The 21,764-nt window shown below is 37.7% G+C and overlaps 1 protein-coding gene across 6 annotated transcripts; it reads right to left on the reverse strand.

Moving 5' to 3' along the window:
- Window positions 1-14,733: 14,733 nt before the first annotated feature.
- Window positions 14,734-19,940, reverse strand: LOC127950719 (cystatin-like protein). 6 transcript variants are annotated; one of them, XM_052547932.1, is made up of 5 exons: window positions 19,838-19,940; window positions 18,390-18,682; window positions 15,612-15,707; window positions 15,444-15,512; window positions 14,734-15,317 (listed from the first exon to the last, which is right to left on the reverse strand). In XM_052547932.1, the coding sequence occupies exons 1-5, from the start codon at window positions 19,923-19,925 to the stop codon at window positions 15,189-15,191; spliced, it is 675 nt and encodes a 224-aa protein (XP_052403892.1). In that variant the 5' UTR covers window positions 19,926-19,940; the 3' UTR covers window positions 14,734-15,188. The 6 variants fall into 6 exon arrangements, with proteins under 6 accessions (XP_052403892.1, XP_052403893.1, XP_052403897.1 ...); XM_052547933.1 differs by lacking the exon at window positions 15,612-15,707 and adding an exon at window positions 18,135-18,230; XM_052547935.1 differs by lacking the exons at window positions 14,734-15,317; window positions 15,444-15,512; window positions 15,612-15,707 and adding exons at window positions 17,234-17,839; window positions 17,966-18,034; window positions 18,135-18,230.
- Window positions 19,941-21,764: the final 1,824 nt, after the last annotated feature.

Below are 21,764 nucleotides of genomic sequence, written 5' to 3' on the forward strand. Positions count from 1 at the left end.
TAACTTTATTATGTGCAACTGATGTACATATTTTTTTTATGTTAATCCAACAGTTTTTTTTTTTCAGTGTGCGATTCACTGAACGAGCCGTTTAACATCAAATCTGCGCTGGATATTAATAGTGAAAACACTATCAATTAGCACAGTAGCAAGATCGGCAGTTTAAGGCATTAACTTGTAAGCACAAAACACAAGATTTTTCAATATGAATAAGGCTTTATTAGATAAATCGAAGACATATAAACTAATCTAACACATAAATGCACACACTCACACATTCACACAAGTTGCAGGAAGATCGAAAGTTAGGGAAAGATGAGTTTAAGAGAATGGAAATGTGGAATCCCAAGTTTACAGCAATACGTTAAATTGCATAGACATGAACAACCATCAATCACTTAATTAACGCTCGCACTGAGTTCCTCAATGAGGTTAAAATTATATTAGATACACCAGTACAAATGACTGAAGGTACTTTGCCTGTGTAAAGGTGTCCCTTTGTTGTCGTTGAAAGGGGGTTTCCGATGTCGCTGATTGGCTGGAAGTTCAGTAGTCGCTGAAGTGACGTCTTGGGAAGCCCGTGGTTGGAGGTTGGCTGAAGATGCAGAGTTGTCTGGATGGTTAAAGTTGAACTCGGTTACAAAACTTAACTCAGAACACGAAACTCTCAAACGGAAAAGAAAAGAAGTAAAGTTTGACGAGACTAGGTGGTGTTTCTTCTCATCGTGGCTAAGTAGCAGCAGGCGTGCAGGCCGAAGCATGCTGGAACCGTGCTCAAAGATCAGTGATGACTAAAAGCACGGCTAGTACACTCAAAAAAGTTTTTTTTCTACCTGATAAGTTTTAGAACAAAACAAACAAAGAAACAAACAGTTTAAACTGTTGTTTTTTTTGTTTCAAATATGTTTGTAATATAATTGATAAGCTGTATTAAAGAAAGGTCTGAATGAAGAGCAATATTAATCAGCTGCTCATGATGCAAAGCTAAAAGCTACAAGGAGGCATGACTAATAGCAGAAGCTTAACAAAATCTAAAACTAAAAAGCAAGATTTTATGGTGTCCTAAGTATTTAAACTGGCCTGTTGGCCACACCTCAAATGTTGTCTTGACCAATCAGATATTGTCTTGGCTCGGGGGTATAATAAATCATATGTTATCTTATCAAGCATGTGGTCCGAATTTTCCCACTCTTGCAGGGTCTAATTTTGGACATACTATAACAAGAATATGATACATTTGACAAATAACTGATGGTCAGGACTGTTTCAAGCTAACAGTCCTGATTCGAACACGTACACACTAAACACGAATATGTATCTTTAAGCTATCCAATAGTTATTAAAAGACATACACAATAAGTGATTATAACATGATAGTCAAATGTGTGGGTTACATAAATGAATATGGAGTGAAGCGATGGACTGATATTCATTTAGAAGTTCTTTTGAATTCATTTTGGTCCATATATTTGTAGAAAAGACAGTTTCTGTGTCATTATCTGACAAAGATTTCTGTGGAGACCAGAGGTTAAAAGGCCCCTTTAGGAATTTCGGTCTGGTTCTGCTAGGTGTGGGAAGTGTTTAAGGATATAGTGTATAACTCTCATGGGTTTACATGTGATGTCCAGTGTTGCATTTCAATTACGATCAACAAATTTGACAATCTCTTCTCCGAATTGAAATTGTCAATAATTGTTCTAGTGGTGTTAATGTTGAAACCTGTACTGTGAAAAAGTTGGTTGGTTGGTTATTGTGGCGAGTGGGGCGGGGCCGAGAGGCGTGGGAACGAGGAGTGAGGCCAGGTGTAGTGATTGGAGATGAGCTACACCTGAGCCCCACCGTCAGTATCGAGTCCCACGTAGGAGATGGAAGGATATAAAACTGGAGTGACGACCGTGAAGGACGAGAGAGGACCAGGCCTGGGACATTATTTTATGTGTTTACTTTTAATTTATGCGCGTCAGTCGCCGTGAGGGGCTGACGGCTGTTTTGTGTTTATTTTTGAATATTAAAATGTTTTTGATTGTGCGCCGGTTCCCGCCTCCTTCTTCCCGATGGATATGGAGATTTGTTTGTTACAGTGGTGCCGAAGCCCGGGAGAAGGAGGGACGCGCTGCTGAAGATCCCTCGCCGCTGTGGTGAATCCGCGGTGCCCTCGAGCTGGCGAGGTATGTGCCGCCATGGACGCTCGAGGCGGTGGGCTGGAGCGAGTTGCCGGGGACGGGCGAGCGAGTTGCCGACCGCCCACGACAAGGAGGGGCGGCTGCCGTCCGTGAGGGAGCGGAGGAGTCGGCGCCGTTCGCCAGGGGGCCGGAGCCTGCCGCCTCCGTGACGGAATCCGGAGGGGCAGGGAACGGGGGACTCCTGCCGCTGCCCAAAATCGGAGGAGCCGTCGCCGTCCACCGGGCGGCGGAGGAGTGTCGTGCCGTCCGCCGAGGGCCGTCCAGTGCCACCGCCGGGCACCGCGGAGGAGATCACCCAGCCGGTGGAGGGCCGAGCAGCAGTGCGTCTGGGAACCGGATTTTTTTTTTTTTTTTTTTTTTTCCTCTCTCCCCTCTCTCGTCCCTGTCGCTCCTCCTTCCATCTCCTTTTCTCTCGCCTCGTCTGTCCTACCCCCAGGTTCCCGCAGGTCCCCGTGAGCGGTCTCCCCCGGAGGGAAGGGGGGGGGGGGGGGAGTAGAGCGCAGTCTCAGGAGTACCCCCCGGCCTGCGAGGGGCGATGGGGGTATGTGGCGAGTGGGGCGGGGCCGAGAGGCGTGGGAACGAGGAGTGAGGCCAGGTGTAGTGATTGGAGATGAGCTACACCTGAGCCCCACCGTCAGTATCGAGTCCCACGTCTCTCGGCCCCGCCCCACTCGCCACAGTTATCTTGCTTGGGACTTGTGGCACAGAATGTTTTATGACCTCCGGTTGCATCCTGAGGAATTTGGCTCATGTTTCAACCACAGCCCTGATCAACTCTTTAATTTGTCTGGTTCTAGTCAGATCGGCTACAATGGTTATGCAGTAAAATATGCCTAGTAAATCGCTTGCAAGTTATTGGTCTTGGGAAGGCTGTATTTGAAACGACTTGTTCTTCTGAGTGTGTTGTCAGTGGCCAGCCAGCTTGTTTTATTTTAATATGCTTCTATAAGCATAATAACTGGACTGTCCACAACAGGGTTTGGTAAATAAAAAACTCTCCAGCTGAATGTTTGAAAGGGATTGTTCCCCCAGAGTTAAAAATGTTATCAACATTTATTCACCCTCAAATTGTTCCAAACCTGTATTCATTTATTTGTTCTGCTGAATACAAAGGAAGATATTTTGATAAATATGGGTAACCAATCAGTGGGACACCGCTGACTTCCTTAGTATGGAGATATAAATACTATGGAAGTCAGTGGGGTCCACCAATTGTTTGGTTATAAACATTCTTCAAAATATCTTCCTTTGTGTTCAGCAGACCAAAGAAATTAATACAGGTTTGGAACTCTTTAAGGGTGAGTAAATGATGACAGAATTTAAATTTTTGGGTGAACTATCCCTTTAAACTGTGAGCTTGTGCCATTTCAGTCTGGTAATTTCAGTTGTAAATTTGAATAATATATGTAAATATTGAATTTTGCTGTTTTTATCCTCTACAGTTGATCACATTCAGAAAATTGATCCTCCCTTCAATGCTCCTGACACCAACTGTGAGGTGGCCTTTGCTCCAGAGACTGTTGGTGTGTACTCCATTGTACACCATTTTCATTGTTTCCATTTATATCTGACAGTGGGTTAGAATGTAAATAAATGTTTGTATTTTAAAATTTGCTATTGTTTCTGAAAACTACATACTATTTTAACAGAGTGTTTTCTACAAGATCTCCAGCAATCACTGAGCGATTCCTCAGGTGATGACGCATCTGGAGCATACATCAGAGTCTCTTTTCAGAGAGGTGGAGGGCAGAGAGACCCCGTCTGGTAAACACGGCTGCAGCAAAAGAAAGTGTGGCAACACACATCACACAACAGTGTTGGAGCAGTCCTATGGCGAGTGAAATGTGACAGGATTACCTGCCGAAGTCGACAGTCGTGTACTTTTACGTGTGAGAAAGGTACTCCGCCTCAACTGACGTTGCCTCAACTGATGCGTGATAAGTACGTCGCCTCAACTGACGTCTGCCAAAAAAAAAAAGTAATATTTATAAAACATATCATATATGTATTCATTTCAAAAAAAAAAAAGGAAAAAAAAAGAAAAGAGAGATGAGATAACATGATAAACAGCCAGATATGACCTATAATCAGAATTCGTGCTCTGCATTTAACCCATCCAAAGTGCACAGTGAACACACACCCGGAGAAGTGCCACTTTATCACTTTAATAGTTTATCAATTTATTTTCTGGTATTTTTTTCCCCCATTTTAATTTGTTGACTTCTGCTGTTTTCAAATTTCATTACCTAAACATTGTTCATACTGTTCATGGAATAAAACAAAGTATAAAAAATTGACACTGCTTTATTTAATATTGTGGGAAGAGGTCTTAAAGCCACCACAATTCACTGAATCATAATTTTGATTTGTGAGAAATCTAGATAAATGAATATAAAAGAATAAAAATAAAAGTATACTTTCATATTATGATCCAACTGTTTTGATGACTTAAAAAATACAAAATAGACTATTTAAAAAAATGGTTATTATATATTTAAACTTGAGTAAAAGTCTCAACAAGAAAACCATCTGATGTTTCAGATGAAAGTTTAATCATTTAATAATAAATATTATCGGTTGGAGTTTTTGTACATTTGTACAATAAAATCTTTAATCTTTAAGTGTTATTTAATTAACAAAAGCACAAATAAAATAATTTAAAAGATTAAATATATTTTGTAAATATAAACACATTTTAATTTTGATGGCTGCAAAAAATAATAATAATAATAAAAAAAAAAATAATGAATAAAAGTGAAAGAACACCTCCTGCATGAAAAATAATCAAATTAGTAAGTAACTCCTGAATGAAATAACCAAAAAATTATTTAAAAGCTTAGAATATCTCAGCTATAATGAATGTAAGTAATATTATTTTGGGGCTTAATTTTTTTTGCTCATAACTTTATAAAACATAAAACAAAAATAAACACCATTATTTAGATTCTCCTGATTAAAAAGAGCCCAAAATCACTATAATCTGTCATTATCTAAAGATATTCCTCATGAAGTAATAACACGCATTAAACTACACTGGCCGTTTATTGACCCGCGGCCTTTCCGCTATTTTTACAACTATTTTCCCCCTAATATAGCCTACAGCTACTTTTCGCTAACAAGATAATGCGTTTATTCAGATTACGTGTGATACTAGTACTTATTCCAATAGTGACTAGTACTAGTAAGAACACTTTAGCCTGTAAACTCAATAATATCTCTCTGGAAATAAATGTAAAAATATCAGTGTCAATAAAAAATGCATAATATACCTGACATCAAAGTGCAGTGTGAAGGAGATGAATAACAAATGTAGCCTGTCATTTGTTTACATTGCAAAGGTGTTCAATTTTAGACAATAACAACTACAACAGTATATTAATATTAATCACTATATTCCAGTGGATCAGTTTTTTTATGTTTTGTATCAATATTTAAGGTGGACTTATTGATTAGGTGCAAGAGTAGTAGTGATGGTTAAAATAATAGATTCATGCTGAAACAGAAAAGAAAAAGCCATCAGGTTGGGACAATTTAAGACATTTCAGTTTCTAATCCCAGAGCTATTATTATTTTAAACTTAAAATTGTCTTCTCAATTGTTTCTTTTTCAAAACTGCATCAAAGCATTTGCTGCTGTATCAATACATAACCATCCATATCGATACGTGAATCCGCAAGGAATGCATCACAATATATTGCTGTATTGATATTTTGAACAGCGCCATTTAAAGCCTTGTTCCATGTGCCCCTTTTGTACTTTGAGCACCTGCCCCTCCAAAGGTCTCTGCACGGCCCTGTTCAGAAGACTTTCACCCACTCTCACCTGTGCCACAAACACTCTTTCAATGAGGAAGCCACAAAAGCAGCTCTACTTCATTGAATGCAGACTGGAGGACTACAGATAAGCTTCCCTGGGCTGGTTTCCATGCGTCTGCTCACTTGTAAATAAACACAACCTCTGGGTTGAGCTCCATTCCTTGTGTCTGTTCTCCTTTCCCCCTCAGGAACCCGCTACAATATATATTTACACATTAATAAGAAATATTTAAGTTACTTTTTCCTTTAATATTCTGTAATGAAGGAAATCTCAGTAATCCCAGACAGAAGTTGTGGCTCCATTACTACAGACATCTGCTCAGGGGGCCAGTGGAAGAGCACAAGGCCTTAAATGATCTCCTGGAACAATCAAGAATATTTCTTTTTATTTGAGACTTTACACATCTTCTTTATGAACCAAGAGCTTGTAACACTCCAAATAGAAAGAATTTTTTTTTTTAACGGTTGAGATCATATGACCCCTTTAAGAACGTAAGCTTCGCCCCTCACTTCCTGTTCTGTGGCTGCGGTTCTAAAACTGCTGGTGCTGCGGGTCTGCAGCTGGATATGTCTCACTGCAGTAGCTAGAGGCAGCGCAACAATAACCACATGTGAATAATCCCAGCCACTCTAAAGCGATACTAAACGGCAGTGGAAACGCAAACCGAGCTGAGTTGTGTCGTGCTGTACTGAGCCGTGCCATGTTGAGTCGTACAAAGCAGTGTGAATCGGGACAAATACCTCTAGTGTTCCAGGCCAGGGTGACCTCATACCAATCACAGAGCTTCCGGACGACAAAAGAATCCAACCAACAGTTCATATAGAACCCCCCCCCCCCCCCGTTCCTGGAAAGCTAATTTGGTTTTTTGATTACTTCAGCTTGTTTTTCCACTCTACTCAACTCATTATTCCAACACACTAACTTTGGTTTCCAGTGTTGGGAGCATTAAGTAGACAAAAACATACAAATGTTAAACCTGCAAGAAAGAAAGAAATGTTGGTAGGTTAATTTAATATGGTTAATATAAATATATTAAAAATACTTCACAATTGCCCTTCGATTATTTTTCTTATACATGATCATCAATCCATCAAATTAATCTGACAAGCTTACATCATCCAATTACAGGTTTTTGCAAAGAATAGCAGTCACTGGTAACACAAATTTAAGCAATGGTCAAAAACATTACCAAATAAAGTATAAAATAAATTCTTAAATAAAAAAACAAACAAACAACCCCAGATATCAATGGTCAATCAATGGAGTGGACACTAACATTGTTATCTTTTTAAGTTAGTTATAGTTATCGTTCTTTTTGTGAACTGTGATCTCATCAAACATTATCTCTCATTCCATACAACAGCATCACACACTAGCCAAAGCATCATAACTTTTTGTCTGCCTCAGCAGATTGTGAACTGAATGGGAAACATATTGTCAGGTGTGGAATACTACTAAATCTGAATTGGTAACTCAACAATACAGTGGGTAACAACCGAAAACAAAGCTTCTTGTTTTTTAAGTCGCTTTATGATGTTTTATTAACAAAGTTCGGGAGAAGCAGGAACAGATAATTAACACAGGTGGAGAGCACTCAGCAATCAATGGTAAGAGGTATGTATACAGCAGTCTCACCAAAATTCATTTGACAGTCTCGCAGCATCCCCCCACCACCCCTTCTCCACACTTCTAGTCCTAAACCACTTACATAGGGTAGGGGAGAGTACTCTGGGTTCGGGCCGAACTCCGAGCTCGGAGCCCTCCCTCTGGACAGCATGCCAAATACACATTAAACTTTACCCTCCCAATTGTATGTAAGTGTGAACTCGTGAAGTAAGTCGCTTTGGATAAATGATTAAATGTAAATGTTTGTTGTTCATGAGCTGATTGGAGATCTCCACACCATACTAGATTCATAAACAAAAGACGTCACTATCTTGTGCCCCTTGGGATGACAGCATTTGTAATTTCAAATATTTGGAATTTTATTTTTATTGAATTGAACTTTTGATCGATCCTGCCACAATTTTGGATGGCTGGATGCTCTCTTAGTCTTTTGGAAAGTTTCATGTGAAAGTATCACCTTTTCCTGCATTGAATCAGTCGGTCTCCATGCTGACTTCTCAGAAGTGTCCACTTCTTCTTTCAAAAGTGGAGCTGAAGGCCCATCAGCGACTTTCTTTTCTCTCTGCAGCAGAGTTTCTGCTTCTTTCCCCACTCCAGTCTATTCGCTCCCACTCTGGCTGTTCCAGAAGCTGCATGGTCAAAGGTAACATTGGGAACCACATGAATCAAATGGATTCTTTGTAAATTCTGTCCAAAGTTGTGTCTGAGCAATCATTTCTTGATTTAATTTCCACTTTTTAACTTTCTCTTTCAGTGGTCTCTAATTTCAAAAGTCTCATCTGGTTGACAACAGCAACATACAGCAGGTTCTTTTTTTTTTGAAGATAAGAGCAAGCCATTTCTTCTTTAAAACTTGCATAAAACAGCAGTAGTTTCCTCTGATTGATATAGAATATGGTGTATAATATAATTGAAACACCCATAGAGGAACCCCTGGAGGGCAAAACAAAGCTTTGCTCCACTGACCTAAAGTTATTTTTACACAGATTGCATTATGTAGTAATGTAGTAAAGTGCAGATTATTAAAAGGCAAAATTCAGAATTTTGTACAGGCAAGCATGATGAACCCAGAATATAAACACAATGTGCAAATGTTCACATTAAATAGTTTCCCATAGATAACCATTTTAAGAAAACTGAACCATTAAGCAGATTGCATTCATATTCGGGCCTCATCTGCTTGACTATGTAAACTATGCATCATTATTATGGTGATTTCTGAATTTGGTCTTTTAATATTACAGTTTTAAATACAAAATTAAGGCGCTAAGTGTTTTTAAAACGTTTTGTCACACTGTTTAATGATTGAAATATTGCATTTTATTCACACATACATTTCTTTTGTGATGTAAATATTTGCAGCTGGGAAATAGATTGAAAATGTACAGGCTTGTGCTGAAGATCTATGAATGTTTTGCCCTCCAAGTGTTCAAGCCGGTCATGTGACTGAAAGCTATGAATAGCAAAGGATTATTTGTCTTTTCACTTTACTAGAAACTTAAATTACTGTGTTATGTGTCTGTGCAAATACAAATTTTTATTTAACTTGGTCACCCAATATCATTCTCATTGCACAAAAGTTATGTTAAGGCGCTTTTGCACTGGGGAAATGTTTCATAGTTCCTAGAATCATTGGCTGAAGTTCCTTCTTTTTGTCGTGTTCGCACCGCAGGAATTAGGAACATAGTTCTAGGAACACAGTCGATAATTTTGACCTCTGTACGATGTACGATGCCATAATGTACAATAGTTTCAGAATTTTGTGGCACTTCATAATTTTTGTTGTAATCATATATAGGGCTTTTATATTCATTGATCTAGCTGTGAATCATACATCTGCTGTCATGATTGTGAGGAGAACGTCGTGGTGGTACTCATCTCACGTTATGTCTTCTCAGCAGTTCATTGTGGAGAATGACTCTCTCTCATGTGCACAAGTTAATGTTCCTGTCATGCTTATGTCAGCTGTTTCTAGGTTGTGGTTGATAGTTCAAGAGATAAAGTATAGAAAATGAGTGCTGAAAAGGAAAATGAAGACAGGGGAGAGGCCAAGAGGAAGGCAGAGTCTATGGAGCAGCCTAAAAGAAAGCCTTCTGCTGGCATTGTAATGTGTAAATAGTGGCTGAGATAACTGTTTTAAAAAAATCACAAAAAATGTCAAAGAAATGTCTGGACAAAAAGAAAAATCTAGCCCCAGCTCGAAGGTCCCTACAGAAACTATTGCAGAGTGAACAGCAAGAAACAGCAGTGAAAATGCAGATAAACGAACAGGGTACATTACAGAGCACAACATAGCATTGAGGACATCGGACCATTTGGTCAAGGACTTGAAATATATATTTATAGATTCAAAAACAGCTCAGCACATGAACCTTGGTCACACAAAGACAACAGCTATAACCAAGCATGTCTTTGGTGACTGTTACTTTGAGAGTAAAAAAAAAACATACATGGCTGTATGTCACTTCACTTTAACTTTCATTTTCACATCTAAACAAAGCCATGAAATCAGCTCTACAGACACTCTAAATGGGCTCGTGCACACCTCAGAGTGTATTGACAATGCGGGACGCTGACCTGCTTTCAGACCAATGAGTACTATGTTGCAGTCCATGATGGCATCCAATATGTACCACAAATGGATATCTGGCAACATGCGGGTTTTCCAATGACTCAGTGCAACTCAGTGGTGGAGTTTGGACCTTCCCACTAAGGTATATACCTAATTATTTATATATTGTGGTAATTTGCAGGTCCTGTAAAAAAGTTTTTTGTCTAGATCATTGGTGTCAAACTTGGGCTGGAACACTGTAGAGTTTAGATTCAATCCTAATTAAACACACCTGGTCCTTCAGGCTTATTTAAAAGAATACATGGTATGTGTAGCAGGGTTGGAAATAAATTCTCTGGCCTTTGATTTCTTTTGATTTCAGATTTTGATACCGCTGGTCTAAATGAATTGGTTTATTCTGTACGTTTGACTTGTGTACGACAATTTTCTTCCAAATACGATAATTTCGAGCTTCTGGTCATCTAACTAACAGTGACGTTAGTATATGCTGATTGGCCAAACAATGATTGATTCTTTCTCAGCCTCGAGGATAGCATAAATTGTCATAAGTGATTTATTCAGATTTTCATGCTCTTCCAATCGTGTAAATTGTGAAATTACATTTCTTAATTAAATTAAATTTCTTAATTTCTTAATTAAATTAAATTTCTTAATTTCTTAATTAAATTAAATTTCTTAATTTCTTAATTAAATTAAATTTCTTAATTAATTAGAATAAATTTATTTATATATATAAAAACTAAATCTCAGGATAACAATATTGATCTATTGATATTATTCAACTCTTTCAACATTTCTCTCTTGATCTTTATTTTCAATCATGCTTTTAATTCATCACCGTGCGTAACACTTACTTTGATTCAAATATAAAGGCTTAAACTGTGTCAGTCTGAATTGAGGTCTTATTCAAGCAAAGAGCTTCCTCTCAGGGTAATTCTCTTGCTAAATATTATGACATCATTCAGTCAAGAAGCTGCTATCACTAGCTGCCCAAATCCACAGATGAGTGTCAGACTCAGATCTCTAACTAAACACTATCTGTGATCAGATGAGTCTAGAGTCTTCTTATGCTAAGCTAGCTACAGCATAACAGAAAGGTTGCTCTTTGCAGTTTTCTTGACAGCTTGAAATCTTCCAACATCGTGACATAGGACATAGACATGTGGATGTGTGTTTGTAAAACGAGCCGTTTTATGTAGGAGTGTTTGACTCTTAACTTTTATAAAGAATATCTCTTTGGATTTGAGACTTTAGTCTTTGCATTTTTACAGACCTTCTTGTAGAATTTGGACCAATCAGAGACACAACTATTTGTTATATTTAACAAATAATATCTAACGCCTCCTCATCTAACCAAAGGGTCTATGGACCCTTCCCCCAAAATGCAACAATCACCTCAAAAAAGGCAAACAAGGCCTCTGGTTCCATAGCAACCAAAGGCACACTCTCTGATAACACTAGGTTTATGGAGCCCAGGAATGTGGCAAAGCAACTCTTAACTCAAGTCTCTCAAAAAAGACACATATTGCACATAAAAAGGGACTTTTCTCTAAATAATTCAGAGAAAAACCTTTCTTTGAATTAATTCACATATACTTTAGGGCATTGTGTATGCTGTAACTGTTCTTGTATATTGTGTTTTGTGTATTGTATGTTTTATAAATACTTATGATGGATCACTAGTTAATATAACCTCATATATATGATGTTTGGTATCTATGAGTTTGTATTTTCATGATCTAAATGAGAGGGTATATTATATGTTGATGCCTATGCAACACATTAGTTTTATAAGAATCTTAAAGAGTCTTCACTTGAATCCCCCAATCTAATTTCAAATGCAAGACACCATACTAGAAACAAAGAGCTGTAAAAGTTCCCTCCAAAAGGTACCATTAGCTCACTCAAATCCTGAGGGTGTGACATCTTCCCCCTATATAGATAACTGATCACCAGTTAAGGGCGGTTCTTTTAGATTCAGGAATTCCAGGAGAAGACGTTGAGCTAAGAGCCTTAAAAACCACGCTAAGCTTCCCCCAGACTTTCAGCCTTGACTTTCCATTCATCAAGATCCTCTGATTCGAACCGGTCTCATAAACTCACTTCAGTAGAGACCAACTGGAGCCCCAAAGTGCATCAGGACTCTTTTTCAAATAAGTGAGACATGCAAGTATCAAACTCATCATATTAATTGATACATTAAGTATCATATGCACCTTTTACAAAGGTGTGTTTGAAATAAGAAACTGATGTTTCCTTCAGGCTGTAGATCTGCTGAAAATCAAATTGTACCATAGCTTTGTCTTTATTTCTCTTCTCTTTACTGCTTAAAGGGTTAGTTCACCAAGAAATGAAAATTATGTCATCAATAACTCACCCTCATGTCGTTCCAAACCAGTAAGACCTCCGTTCATCTTCGGAACACAGTTTAAGATATTTTAGATTTAGTCCGAGAGCTCTCAGTCCTTCCATTGAAACTGTGTGTACGGTATACTATCCATGTCCAGAAAGGTAAGAAAAACATTGACTGAACTGCTGTGAAGAGAGAACAGAAGATGAACACCGTGCCGAGCCAGATAACGAACAAAAGATTGACTAGTTCTCGAGTCAAGAACAGTTTCTGTCAGACGCGTCCGATTTGAGAACCGAGGAGCTGATGATACTGCGCATGTGTGATTCAGCGTGAAGCAGACTGACTCACAGAGCGTCTGAACCGAACTGATTCTTTTGGTGATTGATTCTGAACTGATTCTGTGCTAATTTTATGAGCCCAGGTAAACCGAAGGCTCGAATGAAGGGCAATCATTGCCAATGACATCATTACGTCAAGCGCAAAATAACCAGTGAACCGTTTCTTCAACCGGTTTTATTGAATTGAAGTGTCCGGAAGAATCGGTTCGCGGAAAAGAACCGAACTTTCCATCACTACTGGTGATCCAAAAACCAATGCAACCGGATCTTGACTCGAGAATGACTCAATCTTTTGTTCATTATCTGGCTCGGCTCGGTGTTCATCTTCAGTTTTCCCTTCACAGCAGTTCAGTCAGTGTACTGTTTGAATGCATGCATTACTCCAGGATATTGGTTTGTTTTAACTCAGAGGGAGTGTCAGCCACATAAAAAAAGTTAACAGCTTAAGTCATTTGTGGATTAATGCGTATTGGAGACGTGAACCGTTTAAAATTATTCAGTTTGATTTGGTGAACTGGTTCAAGAAGATCCGGTTACATCGAGTGATTTGTTCGCGAGCCGGACATCAATGAACTGTTGTGTTTTGAACTCTCTCACAACAGACACGGAAGAGAAGACAATGCTGAATAAAGTCGTAGTTTTTGTTATTTTTGACCAAAATGTATTTTTGATGCTTAAAAAAAATTCTAACTGACCCTCTGATGTCACTTGGACTACTTTGAAGATGTTTTTATTACCTTTCTGGACATGGACAGTATACCGTTCACAGCTTCAATGGAGGGACTGAGAGCTCTCGGACTAAATCTAAAATATCTTAAACTGTGTTCCGAAGATAAACGGAGGTCTCACGGGTTTGGAACGACATGACGGTGAGTTATTAATGACATAATTTTTATTTTTCGGTGGACTAACTATTGAACGCCCTGTCTTTCTTCTCTAGTTCGTCAGATCGTTGTTTGAGGTCTTCCGTGCTTCATGTCTGTGTCTCCTTTGAAGCATTCTTCCTGTTGTCTTCATTCCTGTTCGTCGTTCTGTGGATTACATCATCATCATCATTGCTCGGATTCATCACCACCTCTCACCAACGCTCTCAAATCACCAATTCACCGATCTGTGCTGCCATCGAGGTTCCTGTGCCACCCAACATCAACCCAATCTGACTTTGCCTCTTACAATAAACCTGTTTACTTGCAACTTGCTTTTTGTCTTTTATACCCAGTGAGTCAGTGACAATGCTAAAATGTTAAAGTGAGGTGTGTGATGGACAGAGAAAACTTGCTTGCTTTGCCTTCTCTTTTGACTTCCTCCTTCAAGAGGGAGCTGAAGGCCCGTTAGCTAGTTTCTCTTCTCTCTTCAGCAGTGTCTCTGTTTCTTTCCCACTCCAGTCTTTTCAGTCTCACTTGTCAAGGCAGCTGCTCCAGAAGAGACTCAGAGAACCACATGGAGATTGATTCTTTGTGAATTCTGTCCACAATTTTGTCTGAGCAATCAACTCTTCATTTAAATTCCATTTTTAAATGTTCTCTTTCAATAGTCCCTTGATTTCAAAAGTTTTGTCTGTCTGACAACAACAGTTCCCCGTTCTATTTTAATAAATCAAGTTCTTCTTTTCAGAGAAAGAGCAAGCAGTTTCTTTTTTACAAAATGCAGAAAACAGCAGTAATCTCGAATTAATATGGTGTTTCATGTAAAAACAAATAATTATTTGTATTTTCTCATTTACGAGAAACTAGTATATTGTAAGAAGCCTGTTCTGTGTCTGTTCAAATCCACATTTCTATTTAACTTGTTCACCCAATCCCATTCTCATTCACCTGCAGCAGAAACAAGACAGACTCCAGACAATGCTTGTAGATAAACTTTAATCAAGGCCAGGAGGAGCTCAATATAACAGTATCCAACAGTTTGTTTGCATATTTGTGTGGCAAAGATGACATGATTCATTACATCATTTTTGTCTAATATTATTGGCTCTTCATAAGTTTGCTTGTCATTAAAGTCATGTGTTGTTATGATTATTCTTATATTCAGGCAGACGTGTAGCCGACTTTTTCATATACATTCGACATTTCAACACATAAACATTGGCTAAAGTGTTGAAGAGATTTAGTACTTAAAATAATATGGATGTTAAGCATGCAAGAAAAGAAATGTTAGTTGTAATGTTTAATAAAAAGAAAACAAATCTTTCACACGTTACATTTTATATTTATACATATAGATAGATAGATAGATAGATAGATAGATAGATAGATAGATAGATTTTATTTTTTTAAATGGCCCTTGATCCTTTTTTCATCTCAGATGCATCCAAGACATCCAGTTAGTTGCTGTTCATTTCCTCCTTTACGGGACAATGGATGTCCTGACCCAGGCAAATGTTTATTCCCTGACGAGGGACTCTTACATTCATTCTTCGTTTTTTGTATCTGCAGTGAGAACAGTAAGAACTTTTAGTGCAGGAATATCTTGGCAATAAAGAAGATGAATCATGATGGTGTTCTGTGAATGTAGATTTTTGTCCACATGAACTAATGTAGTAATATTTGATTTACCTCTTTTTCGCGCATAAGAAATAAACATGGTTTCATCTTTCCATTACAATGAATACAGGAAACCTTAGGCTGAAAAAAAAACACCAGAGAAATGTTTGAAAATGTCAGGTTTCCTACAATAACTTCTACAGGCATTTCAACAATCATTCTCTGATAGTAAATACTTACTGTCTCATCTTTGGTTTCACATTGTATAAGATGGACACTCGGTGTTGTTTTGTCACATGAGGTGGGTCTCAGTATCACCTCACGTACATTCCCCGTCTGTCATAAATGGTAAAGATACAGGTACATGTAACTCTAGCATTAAATAACAACCAAACATACATGTAGAAGCTTAAATATTTTAGTATTTTAAAGCACATGCACATAAAAACTATCGAAACAAACCAACAAATTATAGCTTATGAATTAATTAACTTACGGTTGTGATACTGTAAAAGTCGAGGTGTTTGGATTTTTCAGTCTTCTTATTGCCTTGTTCTATTGCCTTGTCAACAATTTTTCTGTCATCTTCATTTAACTCTTCATATTTCACTCCCTTAGTTGACTCCAGCAGGAACAGAGCGCTGAGCAGGAACAGTAAGCCTCTCATCTTGATCAGTAACTGAAGAGCTGTGCTGTTCTCCTGATGTTCTTCACAATCAGTTACTGCTGTTACGTCTACACAGATCACAACAGCTGGGATTGGTCTGTTCTGTAAGCAGTGGCCCTCCCCTAAGATCATGAAAATAGAGGGTTTGTGCAGGTTTTATAAAGTAAATAAATTTAAAGAACTTTTTATGATCAAGTTAAGAAAAGAGAAGGAATAAAGGGAACACAATATGTCGATACATATATTCTTCAAATGTGAGCTGTAGTTATAGCAACATTTCAAACTTTTAGTAAGACCAATAAAAAATAATAAAAAAAAATTTTGGACATAAAAACAAAACTGACAAAACTAGCATTCCAAATATTCTTTGGTACATACAACATATCCCCAAATCAACTACATTTCTAAACCACAGTGTTCAGAAAACATGTAAGAGAAAAACTCTCTATAATCTATGATCACCAAAAAGCCATCCTTTAAAATTTATTGAATGTTTTCAGACCCTTTAATGATGCAGGTAATTTATTCCATGCAATTGCCCTGGTGTATAAAACTGTATATTCCCCACTAAACATTTAAATATTATAATTTCCACCCCTTGTCATAGGTATGCTTGTCTATTATCATATCAAATTAATTTCCTAAACCAGATGAAGAATTTATGCAATTAAAAAAAATAGTTTCCTTTTTCAGCTGAGAGATAAGCCTAAAACATTAACTATGGAAATAAAAACAAGGACTTTCAAAATAATTCAAATTCATTTTACGCCTTCTGAAATGTATATTTCATACTCTTTTGATCAATTGATGTGAATTCTGTCCACAATTTTGTCTGAGCAATCAACTCTTCATTTAAATTCCACTTTTTAAATGTTCTCTTTCAATAGTCCCTTGATTTCAAAAGTTTTGTCTGTCTGACAACAGCAGTTCCCCGTTTTATTTTAATACAGCAAGTTCTTCTTTTCAGATAAAGAGCAAGTTTCTTTTTTACAAAATGCAGAAAACAGCAGTAATCTCTAATTAATATGGTGTTTCATGTAAAAACAAATAATTATTTGTATTTTCTCATTTACGAGAAACTAGTATATTGTAAGAAGTCTGTTCTGTGTCTGTTCAAATCCACATTTCTATTTAACTTGTTCACCCAATCCCATTCTCATTCACCTGCAGCAGAAACAAGACAGACTCCAGACAATGCTTGTAGATAAACTTTAATCACGGCCAGGAGGAGCTCAGTATAACAGTATCCAACAGTTTGATTGCATATTTGTGTGGCAAAGATGACATGATTCATTACATCATTTTTGTCTAATATTATTGGCTCTTCATAAGTTTGCTTGTCATTAAAGTCATGTGTTGTTATGATTATTCTTATATTCAGGCAGACGTGTAGCCGACTTTTTCATATACATTCGACATTTCAACACATAAACTCTAACTAAAGTGTTACTAAAATAATACGGATGTTAAGCCTACAAGAGAAGAAATGTTAGTTGTAATTTAAAATGATTAATAATAAAAAAGAAAAAATATATAAAATATAAATATAAAAAAGAAATCTTTCACACATTACATTTAATATATATATATATATATATAGATATATATATAGATATATATATATATAAAACATTTTTTTGTTTTTTTTTTCAAATGGGCTGTTGCGAATGTTATTTATAATTTTTTCATTTCAGATGCATCCAAGACATCCAGTTAGTTGCTGTTCATTTCCTCCTTTTCAGAACAATCGATGTCCTTCCCCAGATAAAGGTTTCTTACATTCATCCATAGTTTTTTGTATCTGCTGTGAGAACAGTAAGAACTTTTAGTGCAGGAATATCTTGGCAATAAAGAAGATGAATCATGATGGTGTTCTGTGAATGTAGATTTTTGTCCGCATGGACTAATCTAGTAATATTTGATTTACCTCTTCTTTCTGCTTAATAAATAAACATGGTTTCATCTTTCCATTACAGTAAATACAGGAAACCTTAGGCTGAAAAAAAAAACACCAGAGAAATGTTTGAAAATGTCAGGTTTCCTACAATGACTTCTACAGGCATTTCAACAATCATTCTCTGATAGTAAATACTTACTGTCTCATCTTTGGTTTCACATTGTATAAGATGGACACTCGGTGTTGTTTTGTCACATGAGGTGGGTCTCAGTATCACCTCACGTACATTCCCCGTCTGTCATAAATGGTAAAGATACAGGTTCATGTAACTCTAGCATTAAATAACAACCAAACATACATGTAGAAGCTTAAATATTTTAGTATTTTAAAGCACATGCACAAAAAACTATCAAAACAAACCAACAAATTATAGCTTATGAATTAATTAACTTACGGTTGTGATACTGTAAAAGTCGAGGTGTTTGGATTTTTCAGTCTTCTTATTGCCTTGTACTATTGCCTCATCAACAATTTTTCTGTCATCTTCATTTAACTCTTCATATTTCACTCCCTTAGTTGACTCCAGCAGGAACAGAGTGCTGAGCAGGAACAGTAAGCCTCTCATCTTGATCAGTAACTGAAGAGCTGTGCTGTTCTCCTGATGTTCTTCACAATCAGTTACTGCTGTTACGTCTACACAGATCACAACAGCTGGGATTGGTCTGTTCTGTAAGCAGTGGCCCTCCCCTAAGATCATGAAAATAGAGGGTTTGTGCAGGTTTTATTGTAAATTTAAATCGCTTAAATTTAAGACACTTTAAGATAGATTTTTATTATAATAGATAGAAAACAATGCATCAATACATTCTTTAAATGTATGAGCTGTATTTATAGCAACTATTTTGAAGACAAATAAAAATGTTTATTCTCATTTTTGTTAAGAAAAACACATCTGAAAAACTAGTTTTGCAGATACTTTTTGGGACAAAGAACAGTTCCCCAAATATGCTACATCTTCAAAACAACAGTATTCAGAAAAATTAACAAAAAGGGCTGCATAATCAGTGTGGTTGTATAAGTGTTAAGTGATGGATTAGTCTATAATTTAATAAACAAAAACCTTTTTTTGGTTTGCTTTTGGCATGAACTTAAGGTTTATTTGATGCTCGTGTTTGACATCTGTTTTTCTGATTTCAAAGTACAAATGGAAAGTTTACACATACTGTAACCCCTGATAAAGAAAACTCCACAAATGGCGCCGATGTATGGCGACACGCTACGAGCCTCTCTCACGCTGCGCTTAGTGTTAGTTTTAATTTTATTTATTAGTTTGATAATACAGCCTATGTCCTCCTCTATTACTTATGATCGACAGACTTTATTGGACATTAGGCAAAATGTTCCAAAACTGTCTATAACATCTATGATACCTGTGGATATTAACAAAAGATCAGAAAACTGGCGCTCTGGAAATCAAACGCGGGGGACTGCTGGTGAGGCTACGGAATCGACCTATACGGCCTCCAATACCAAGCATGCTGCTGGCAAATATGCAATCTATCAGCAATAAGATGGATGAGCTTCGCTGCCGTGTTAGTGTCCAGCGAGATCTGGGAAATTGCTGTGTGTTCTGTTTTACTGAGACATGGCTAACATCGGATTATCCTGACAGTGCTGTACACTTGGATGGTTTCTCTGTATTACGTTCGGACCGAGCTAGGGACACGACCGGTAAATCGAAAGGTGGGGGTGTGTGTTTTTTGGTAAACAACTCGTGGTGCACTGACGTGGAAGTGATCTCTAACTCCTGTTCACCAGCCCTTGAGCAGCTTACCATTAAATGTCGGCCGTTTTATGCACCACGAGAATTTCCATCAGTTTTACTCACTGCAGTTTACATACCTCCCCAAGCTAACGCCAAGGCAGCTTTGGATGAGCTCTGTGACGCTGTTAACAGGTGTGTGAGGCTGCATCCGCAAGCTCTCTCCATAGTAGCCGGGGACTTTAATCATTGTAATTTGAAGTCAGTGCTACCGAAATATTATCAACACGTCAGCTGTGTAACCAGAGGCAACAAAACTCTTGACCACTGTTGACCACAAGAGATAAAAAGGGAGAAACCCACGGTGAGGACAGTACAGCGCTGGACTGCTGAAGGTGAGCTTATGTTGCAAGATTGTTTCGATTCTACTGACTGGTCAGTTTTTAGTGATTCTGCTACTTTGCATGAGTACACTGAAGCAGTTACGGATTATGTTAAATTCTGTGTGGACAGTTGTATTCCCACAAGTACTTTCTGTGTTTACCCTAATGAAAAACCGTGGGTAATCAAAAATGTTCACGCGAAATTGCATGAGAGGACAGTTGCTTTTAAATCCGGGGATGATGCTCGTTACAAGAGCGCGAGATACGAGCTTAGGAATGCAATTAAATCTGCTAAAAAACTACATCGGGAGAAGATAGAGCGATATTGTTCTGAAGGGGACTCTAGGCGTGTTTGGCAAGGCCTACAAGTGGTCACCAGCTATAAGGCCAAACCTAGCGGCGTCATAACCAGCTCTACTTCTTTCCCAAATGACTTGAACAACTTTTATGCTCGTTTTGATTGTGCTGCTGAGGCACTGACGCGGGGAACATCTCCAACTGGGGATGTGCATGTTAAAGTACCTTCATATGGGAACACACACACAGACATATCATCTCCCGATGGGGTTACCCTTGGCAGTCAAGCATATCAGGTCTCAGTTGCCGATACTTATAAAGTTTTTAAAGCTGTGAAAATTGGGAAGGCTGCTGGGCCTGATGGCATTACTCCGCGTGTCTTAAGGACATGTTGTAATCAACTTGCATCTGTTTTTACTGATATTTTTAACATGTCACTCTCTTCTTGTATGGTTCCGAATTGTTTTAAAAAATCAATAATAATTCCTGTGCCTAAGAAAACAACTGCCACCTGTATGAATGATTTTAGACCTGTAGCCTTGACTTCTGTGATAATGAAGTGCTTTGAACTGCTTGTGAAATCATATATTAACAACTGCATTCCTGTCTTCACGGATCCATTACAATTTGCATATAGATCAAATAGAGCTGTGGACGATGCTGTATCATTGGTTTTACATTCTGCACTTCAACATCTAGAGGGTAGGGATACGTATGTCAGGATGCTGTTTGTTGATTATAGCAGTGCCTTCAATACCATCAGACCTTCCATTTTAATATCTAAGCTGTTAGACCTGGGCCTCGGTACTTCCATCTGCAGGTGGATACAGGACTTTCTAACAGGCCGTTCTCAGACAGTTAGAGTAGGCACTACATACTCAGCCCCAATAGTGTTAAATACTGGAGCACCTCAAGGTTGCTGTCTTAGTCCTTTATTATATAGTCTGTATACTTATGACTGTATTGCAAAATATCCCACAAATAGTATTGTGAAATTTGCAGACGATACTACAGTGGTAGGACTTATTGACAACAATAATGAAACTGCCTATAGGGATGAGGTAAGTAATTTGATCAAGTGGTGCCGAAGAAATAATTTGTCCCTGAATGTGGGGAAAACTAAGGAGGTCATCATAGATTTTAGAAGAAATAAACCCACACATACACCTGTCTACATCAATAACTCTGCAGTTGAAATTGTTAATACTTTTAAGTTTTTAGGCATTCATATTTCAGACTCCCTTTCATGGTCTTTCCACATCACCTGTGCCATTAAGAAGGCACACCAGAGACTTTACTTCTTGAGGTGTCTTAAGAAATATGGTATGTCTCAAAATATTTTAAAGAAATTTTACCGTTGTACAATTGAGAGTATACTGACAGGTAA

The sequence above is a fragment of the Carassius gibelio genome, chromosome B2 (assembly GCF_023724105.1).
Source record: "Carassius gibelio isolate Cgi1373 ecotype wild population from Czech Republic chromosome B2, carGib1.2-hapl.c, whole genome shotgun sequence".
Lineage (NCBI taxonomy): Eukaryota > Metazoa > Chordata > Actinopteri > Cypriniformes > Cyprinidae > Carassius > Carassius gibelio.

Excerpts from the sequence above, each read along its gene's own strand:
- LOC127950719 (XM_052547932.1), bottom strand. The coding sequence starts at position 19,925 with ATGGAGAGAGCTTGCGGATGCAGCCTCACACACCTGTTAACAGCGTCA. Across the intron at positions 15,513-15,611 it reads GTGAAACCAAAGATGAGACA|CCTAAGGTTTCCTGTATTCA; the intron begins GTAAGTATTTAC and ends TTTTTTTTTCAG. Across the intron at positions 15,318-15,443 it reads TTCTTATGCGCGAAAAAGAG|ATACAAAAAACGAAGAATGA; the intron begins GTAAATCAAATA and ends TTCTCACTGCAG.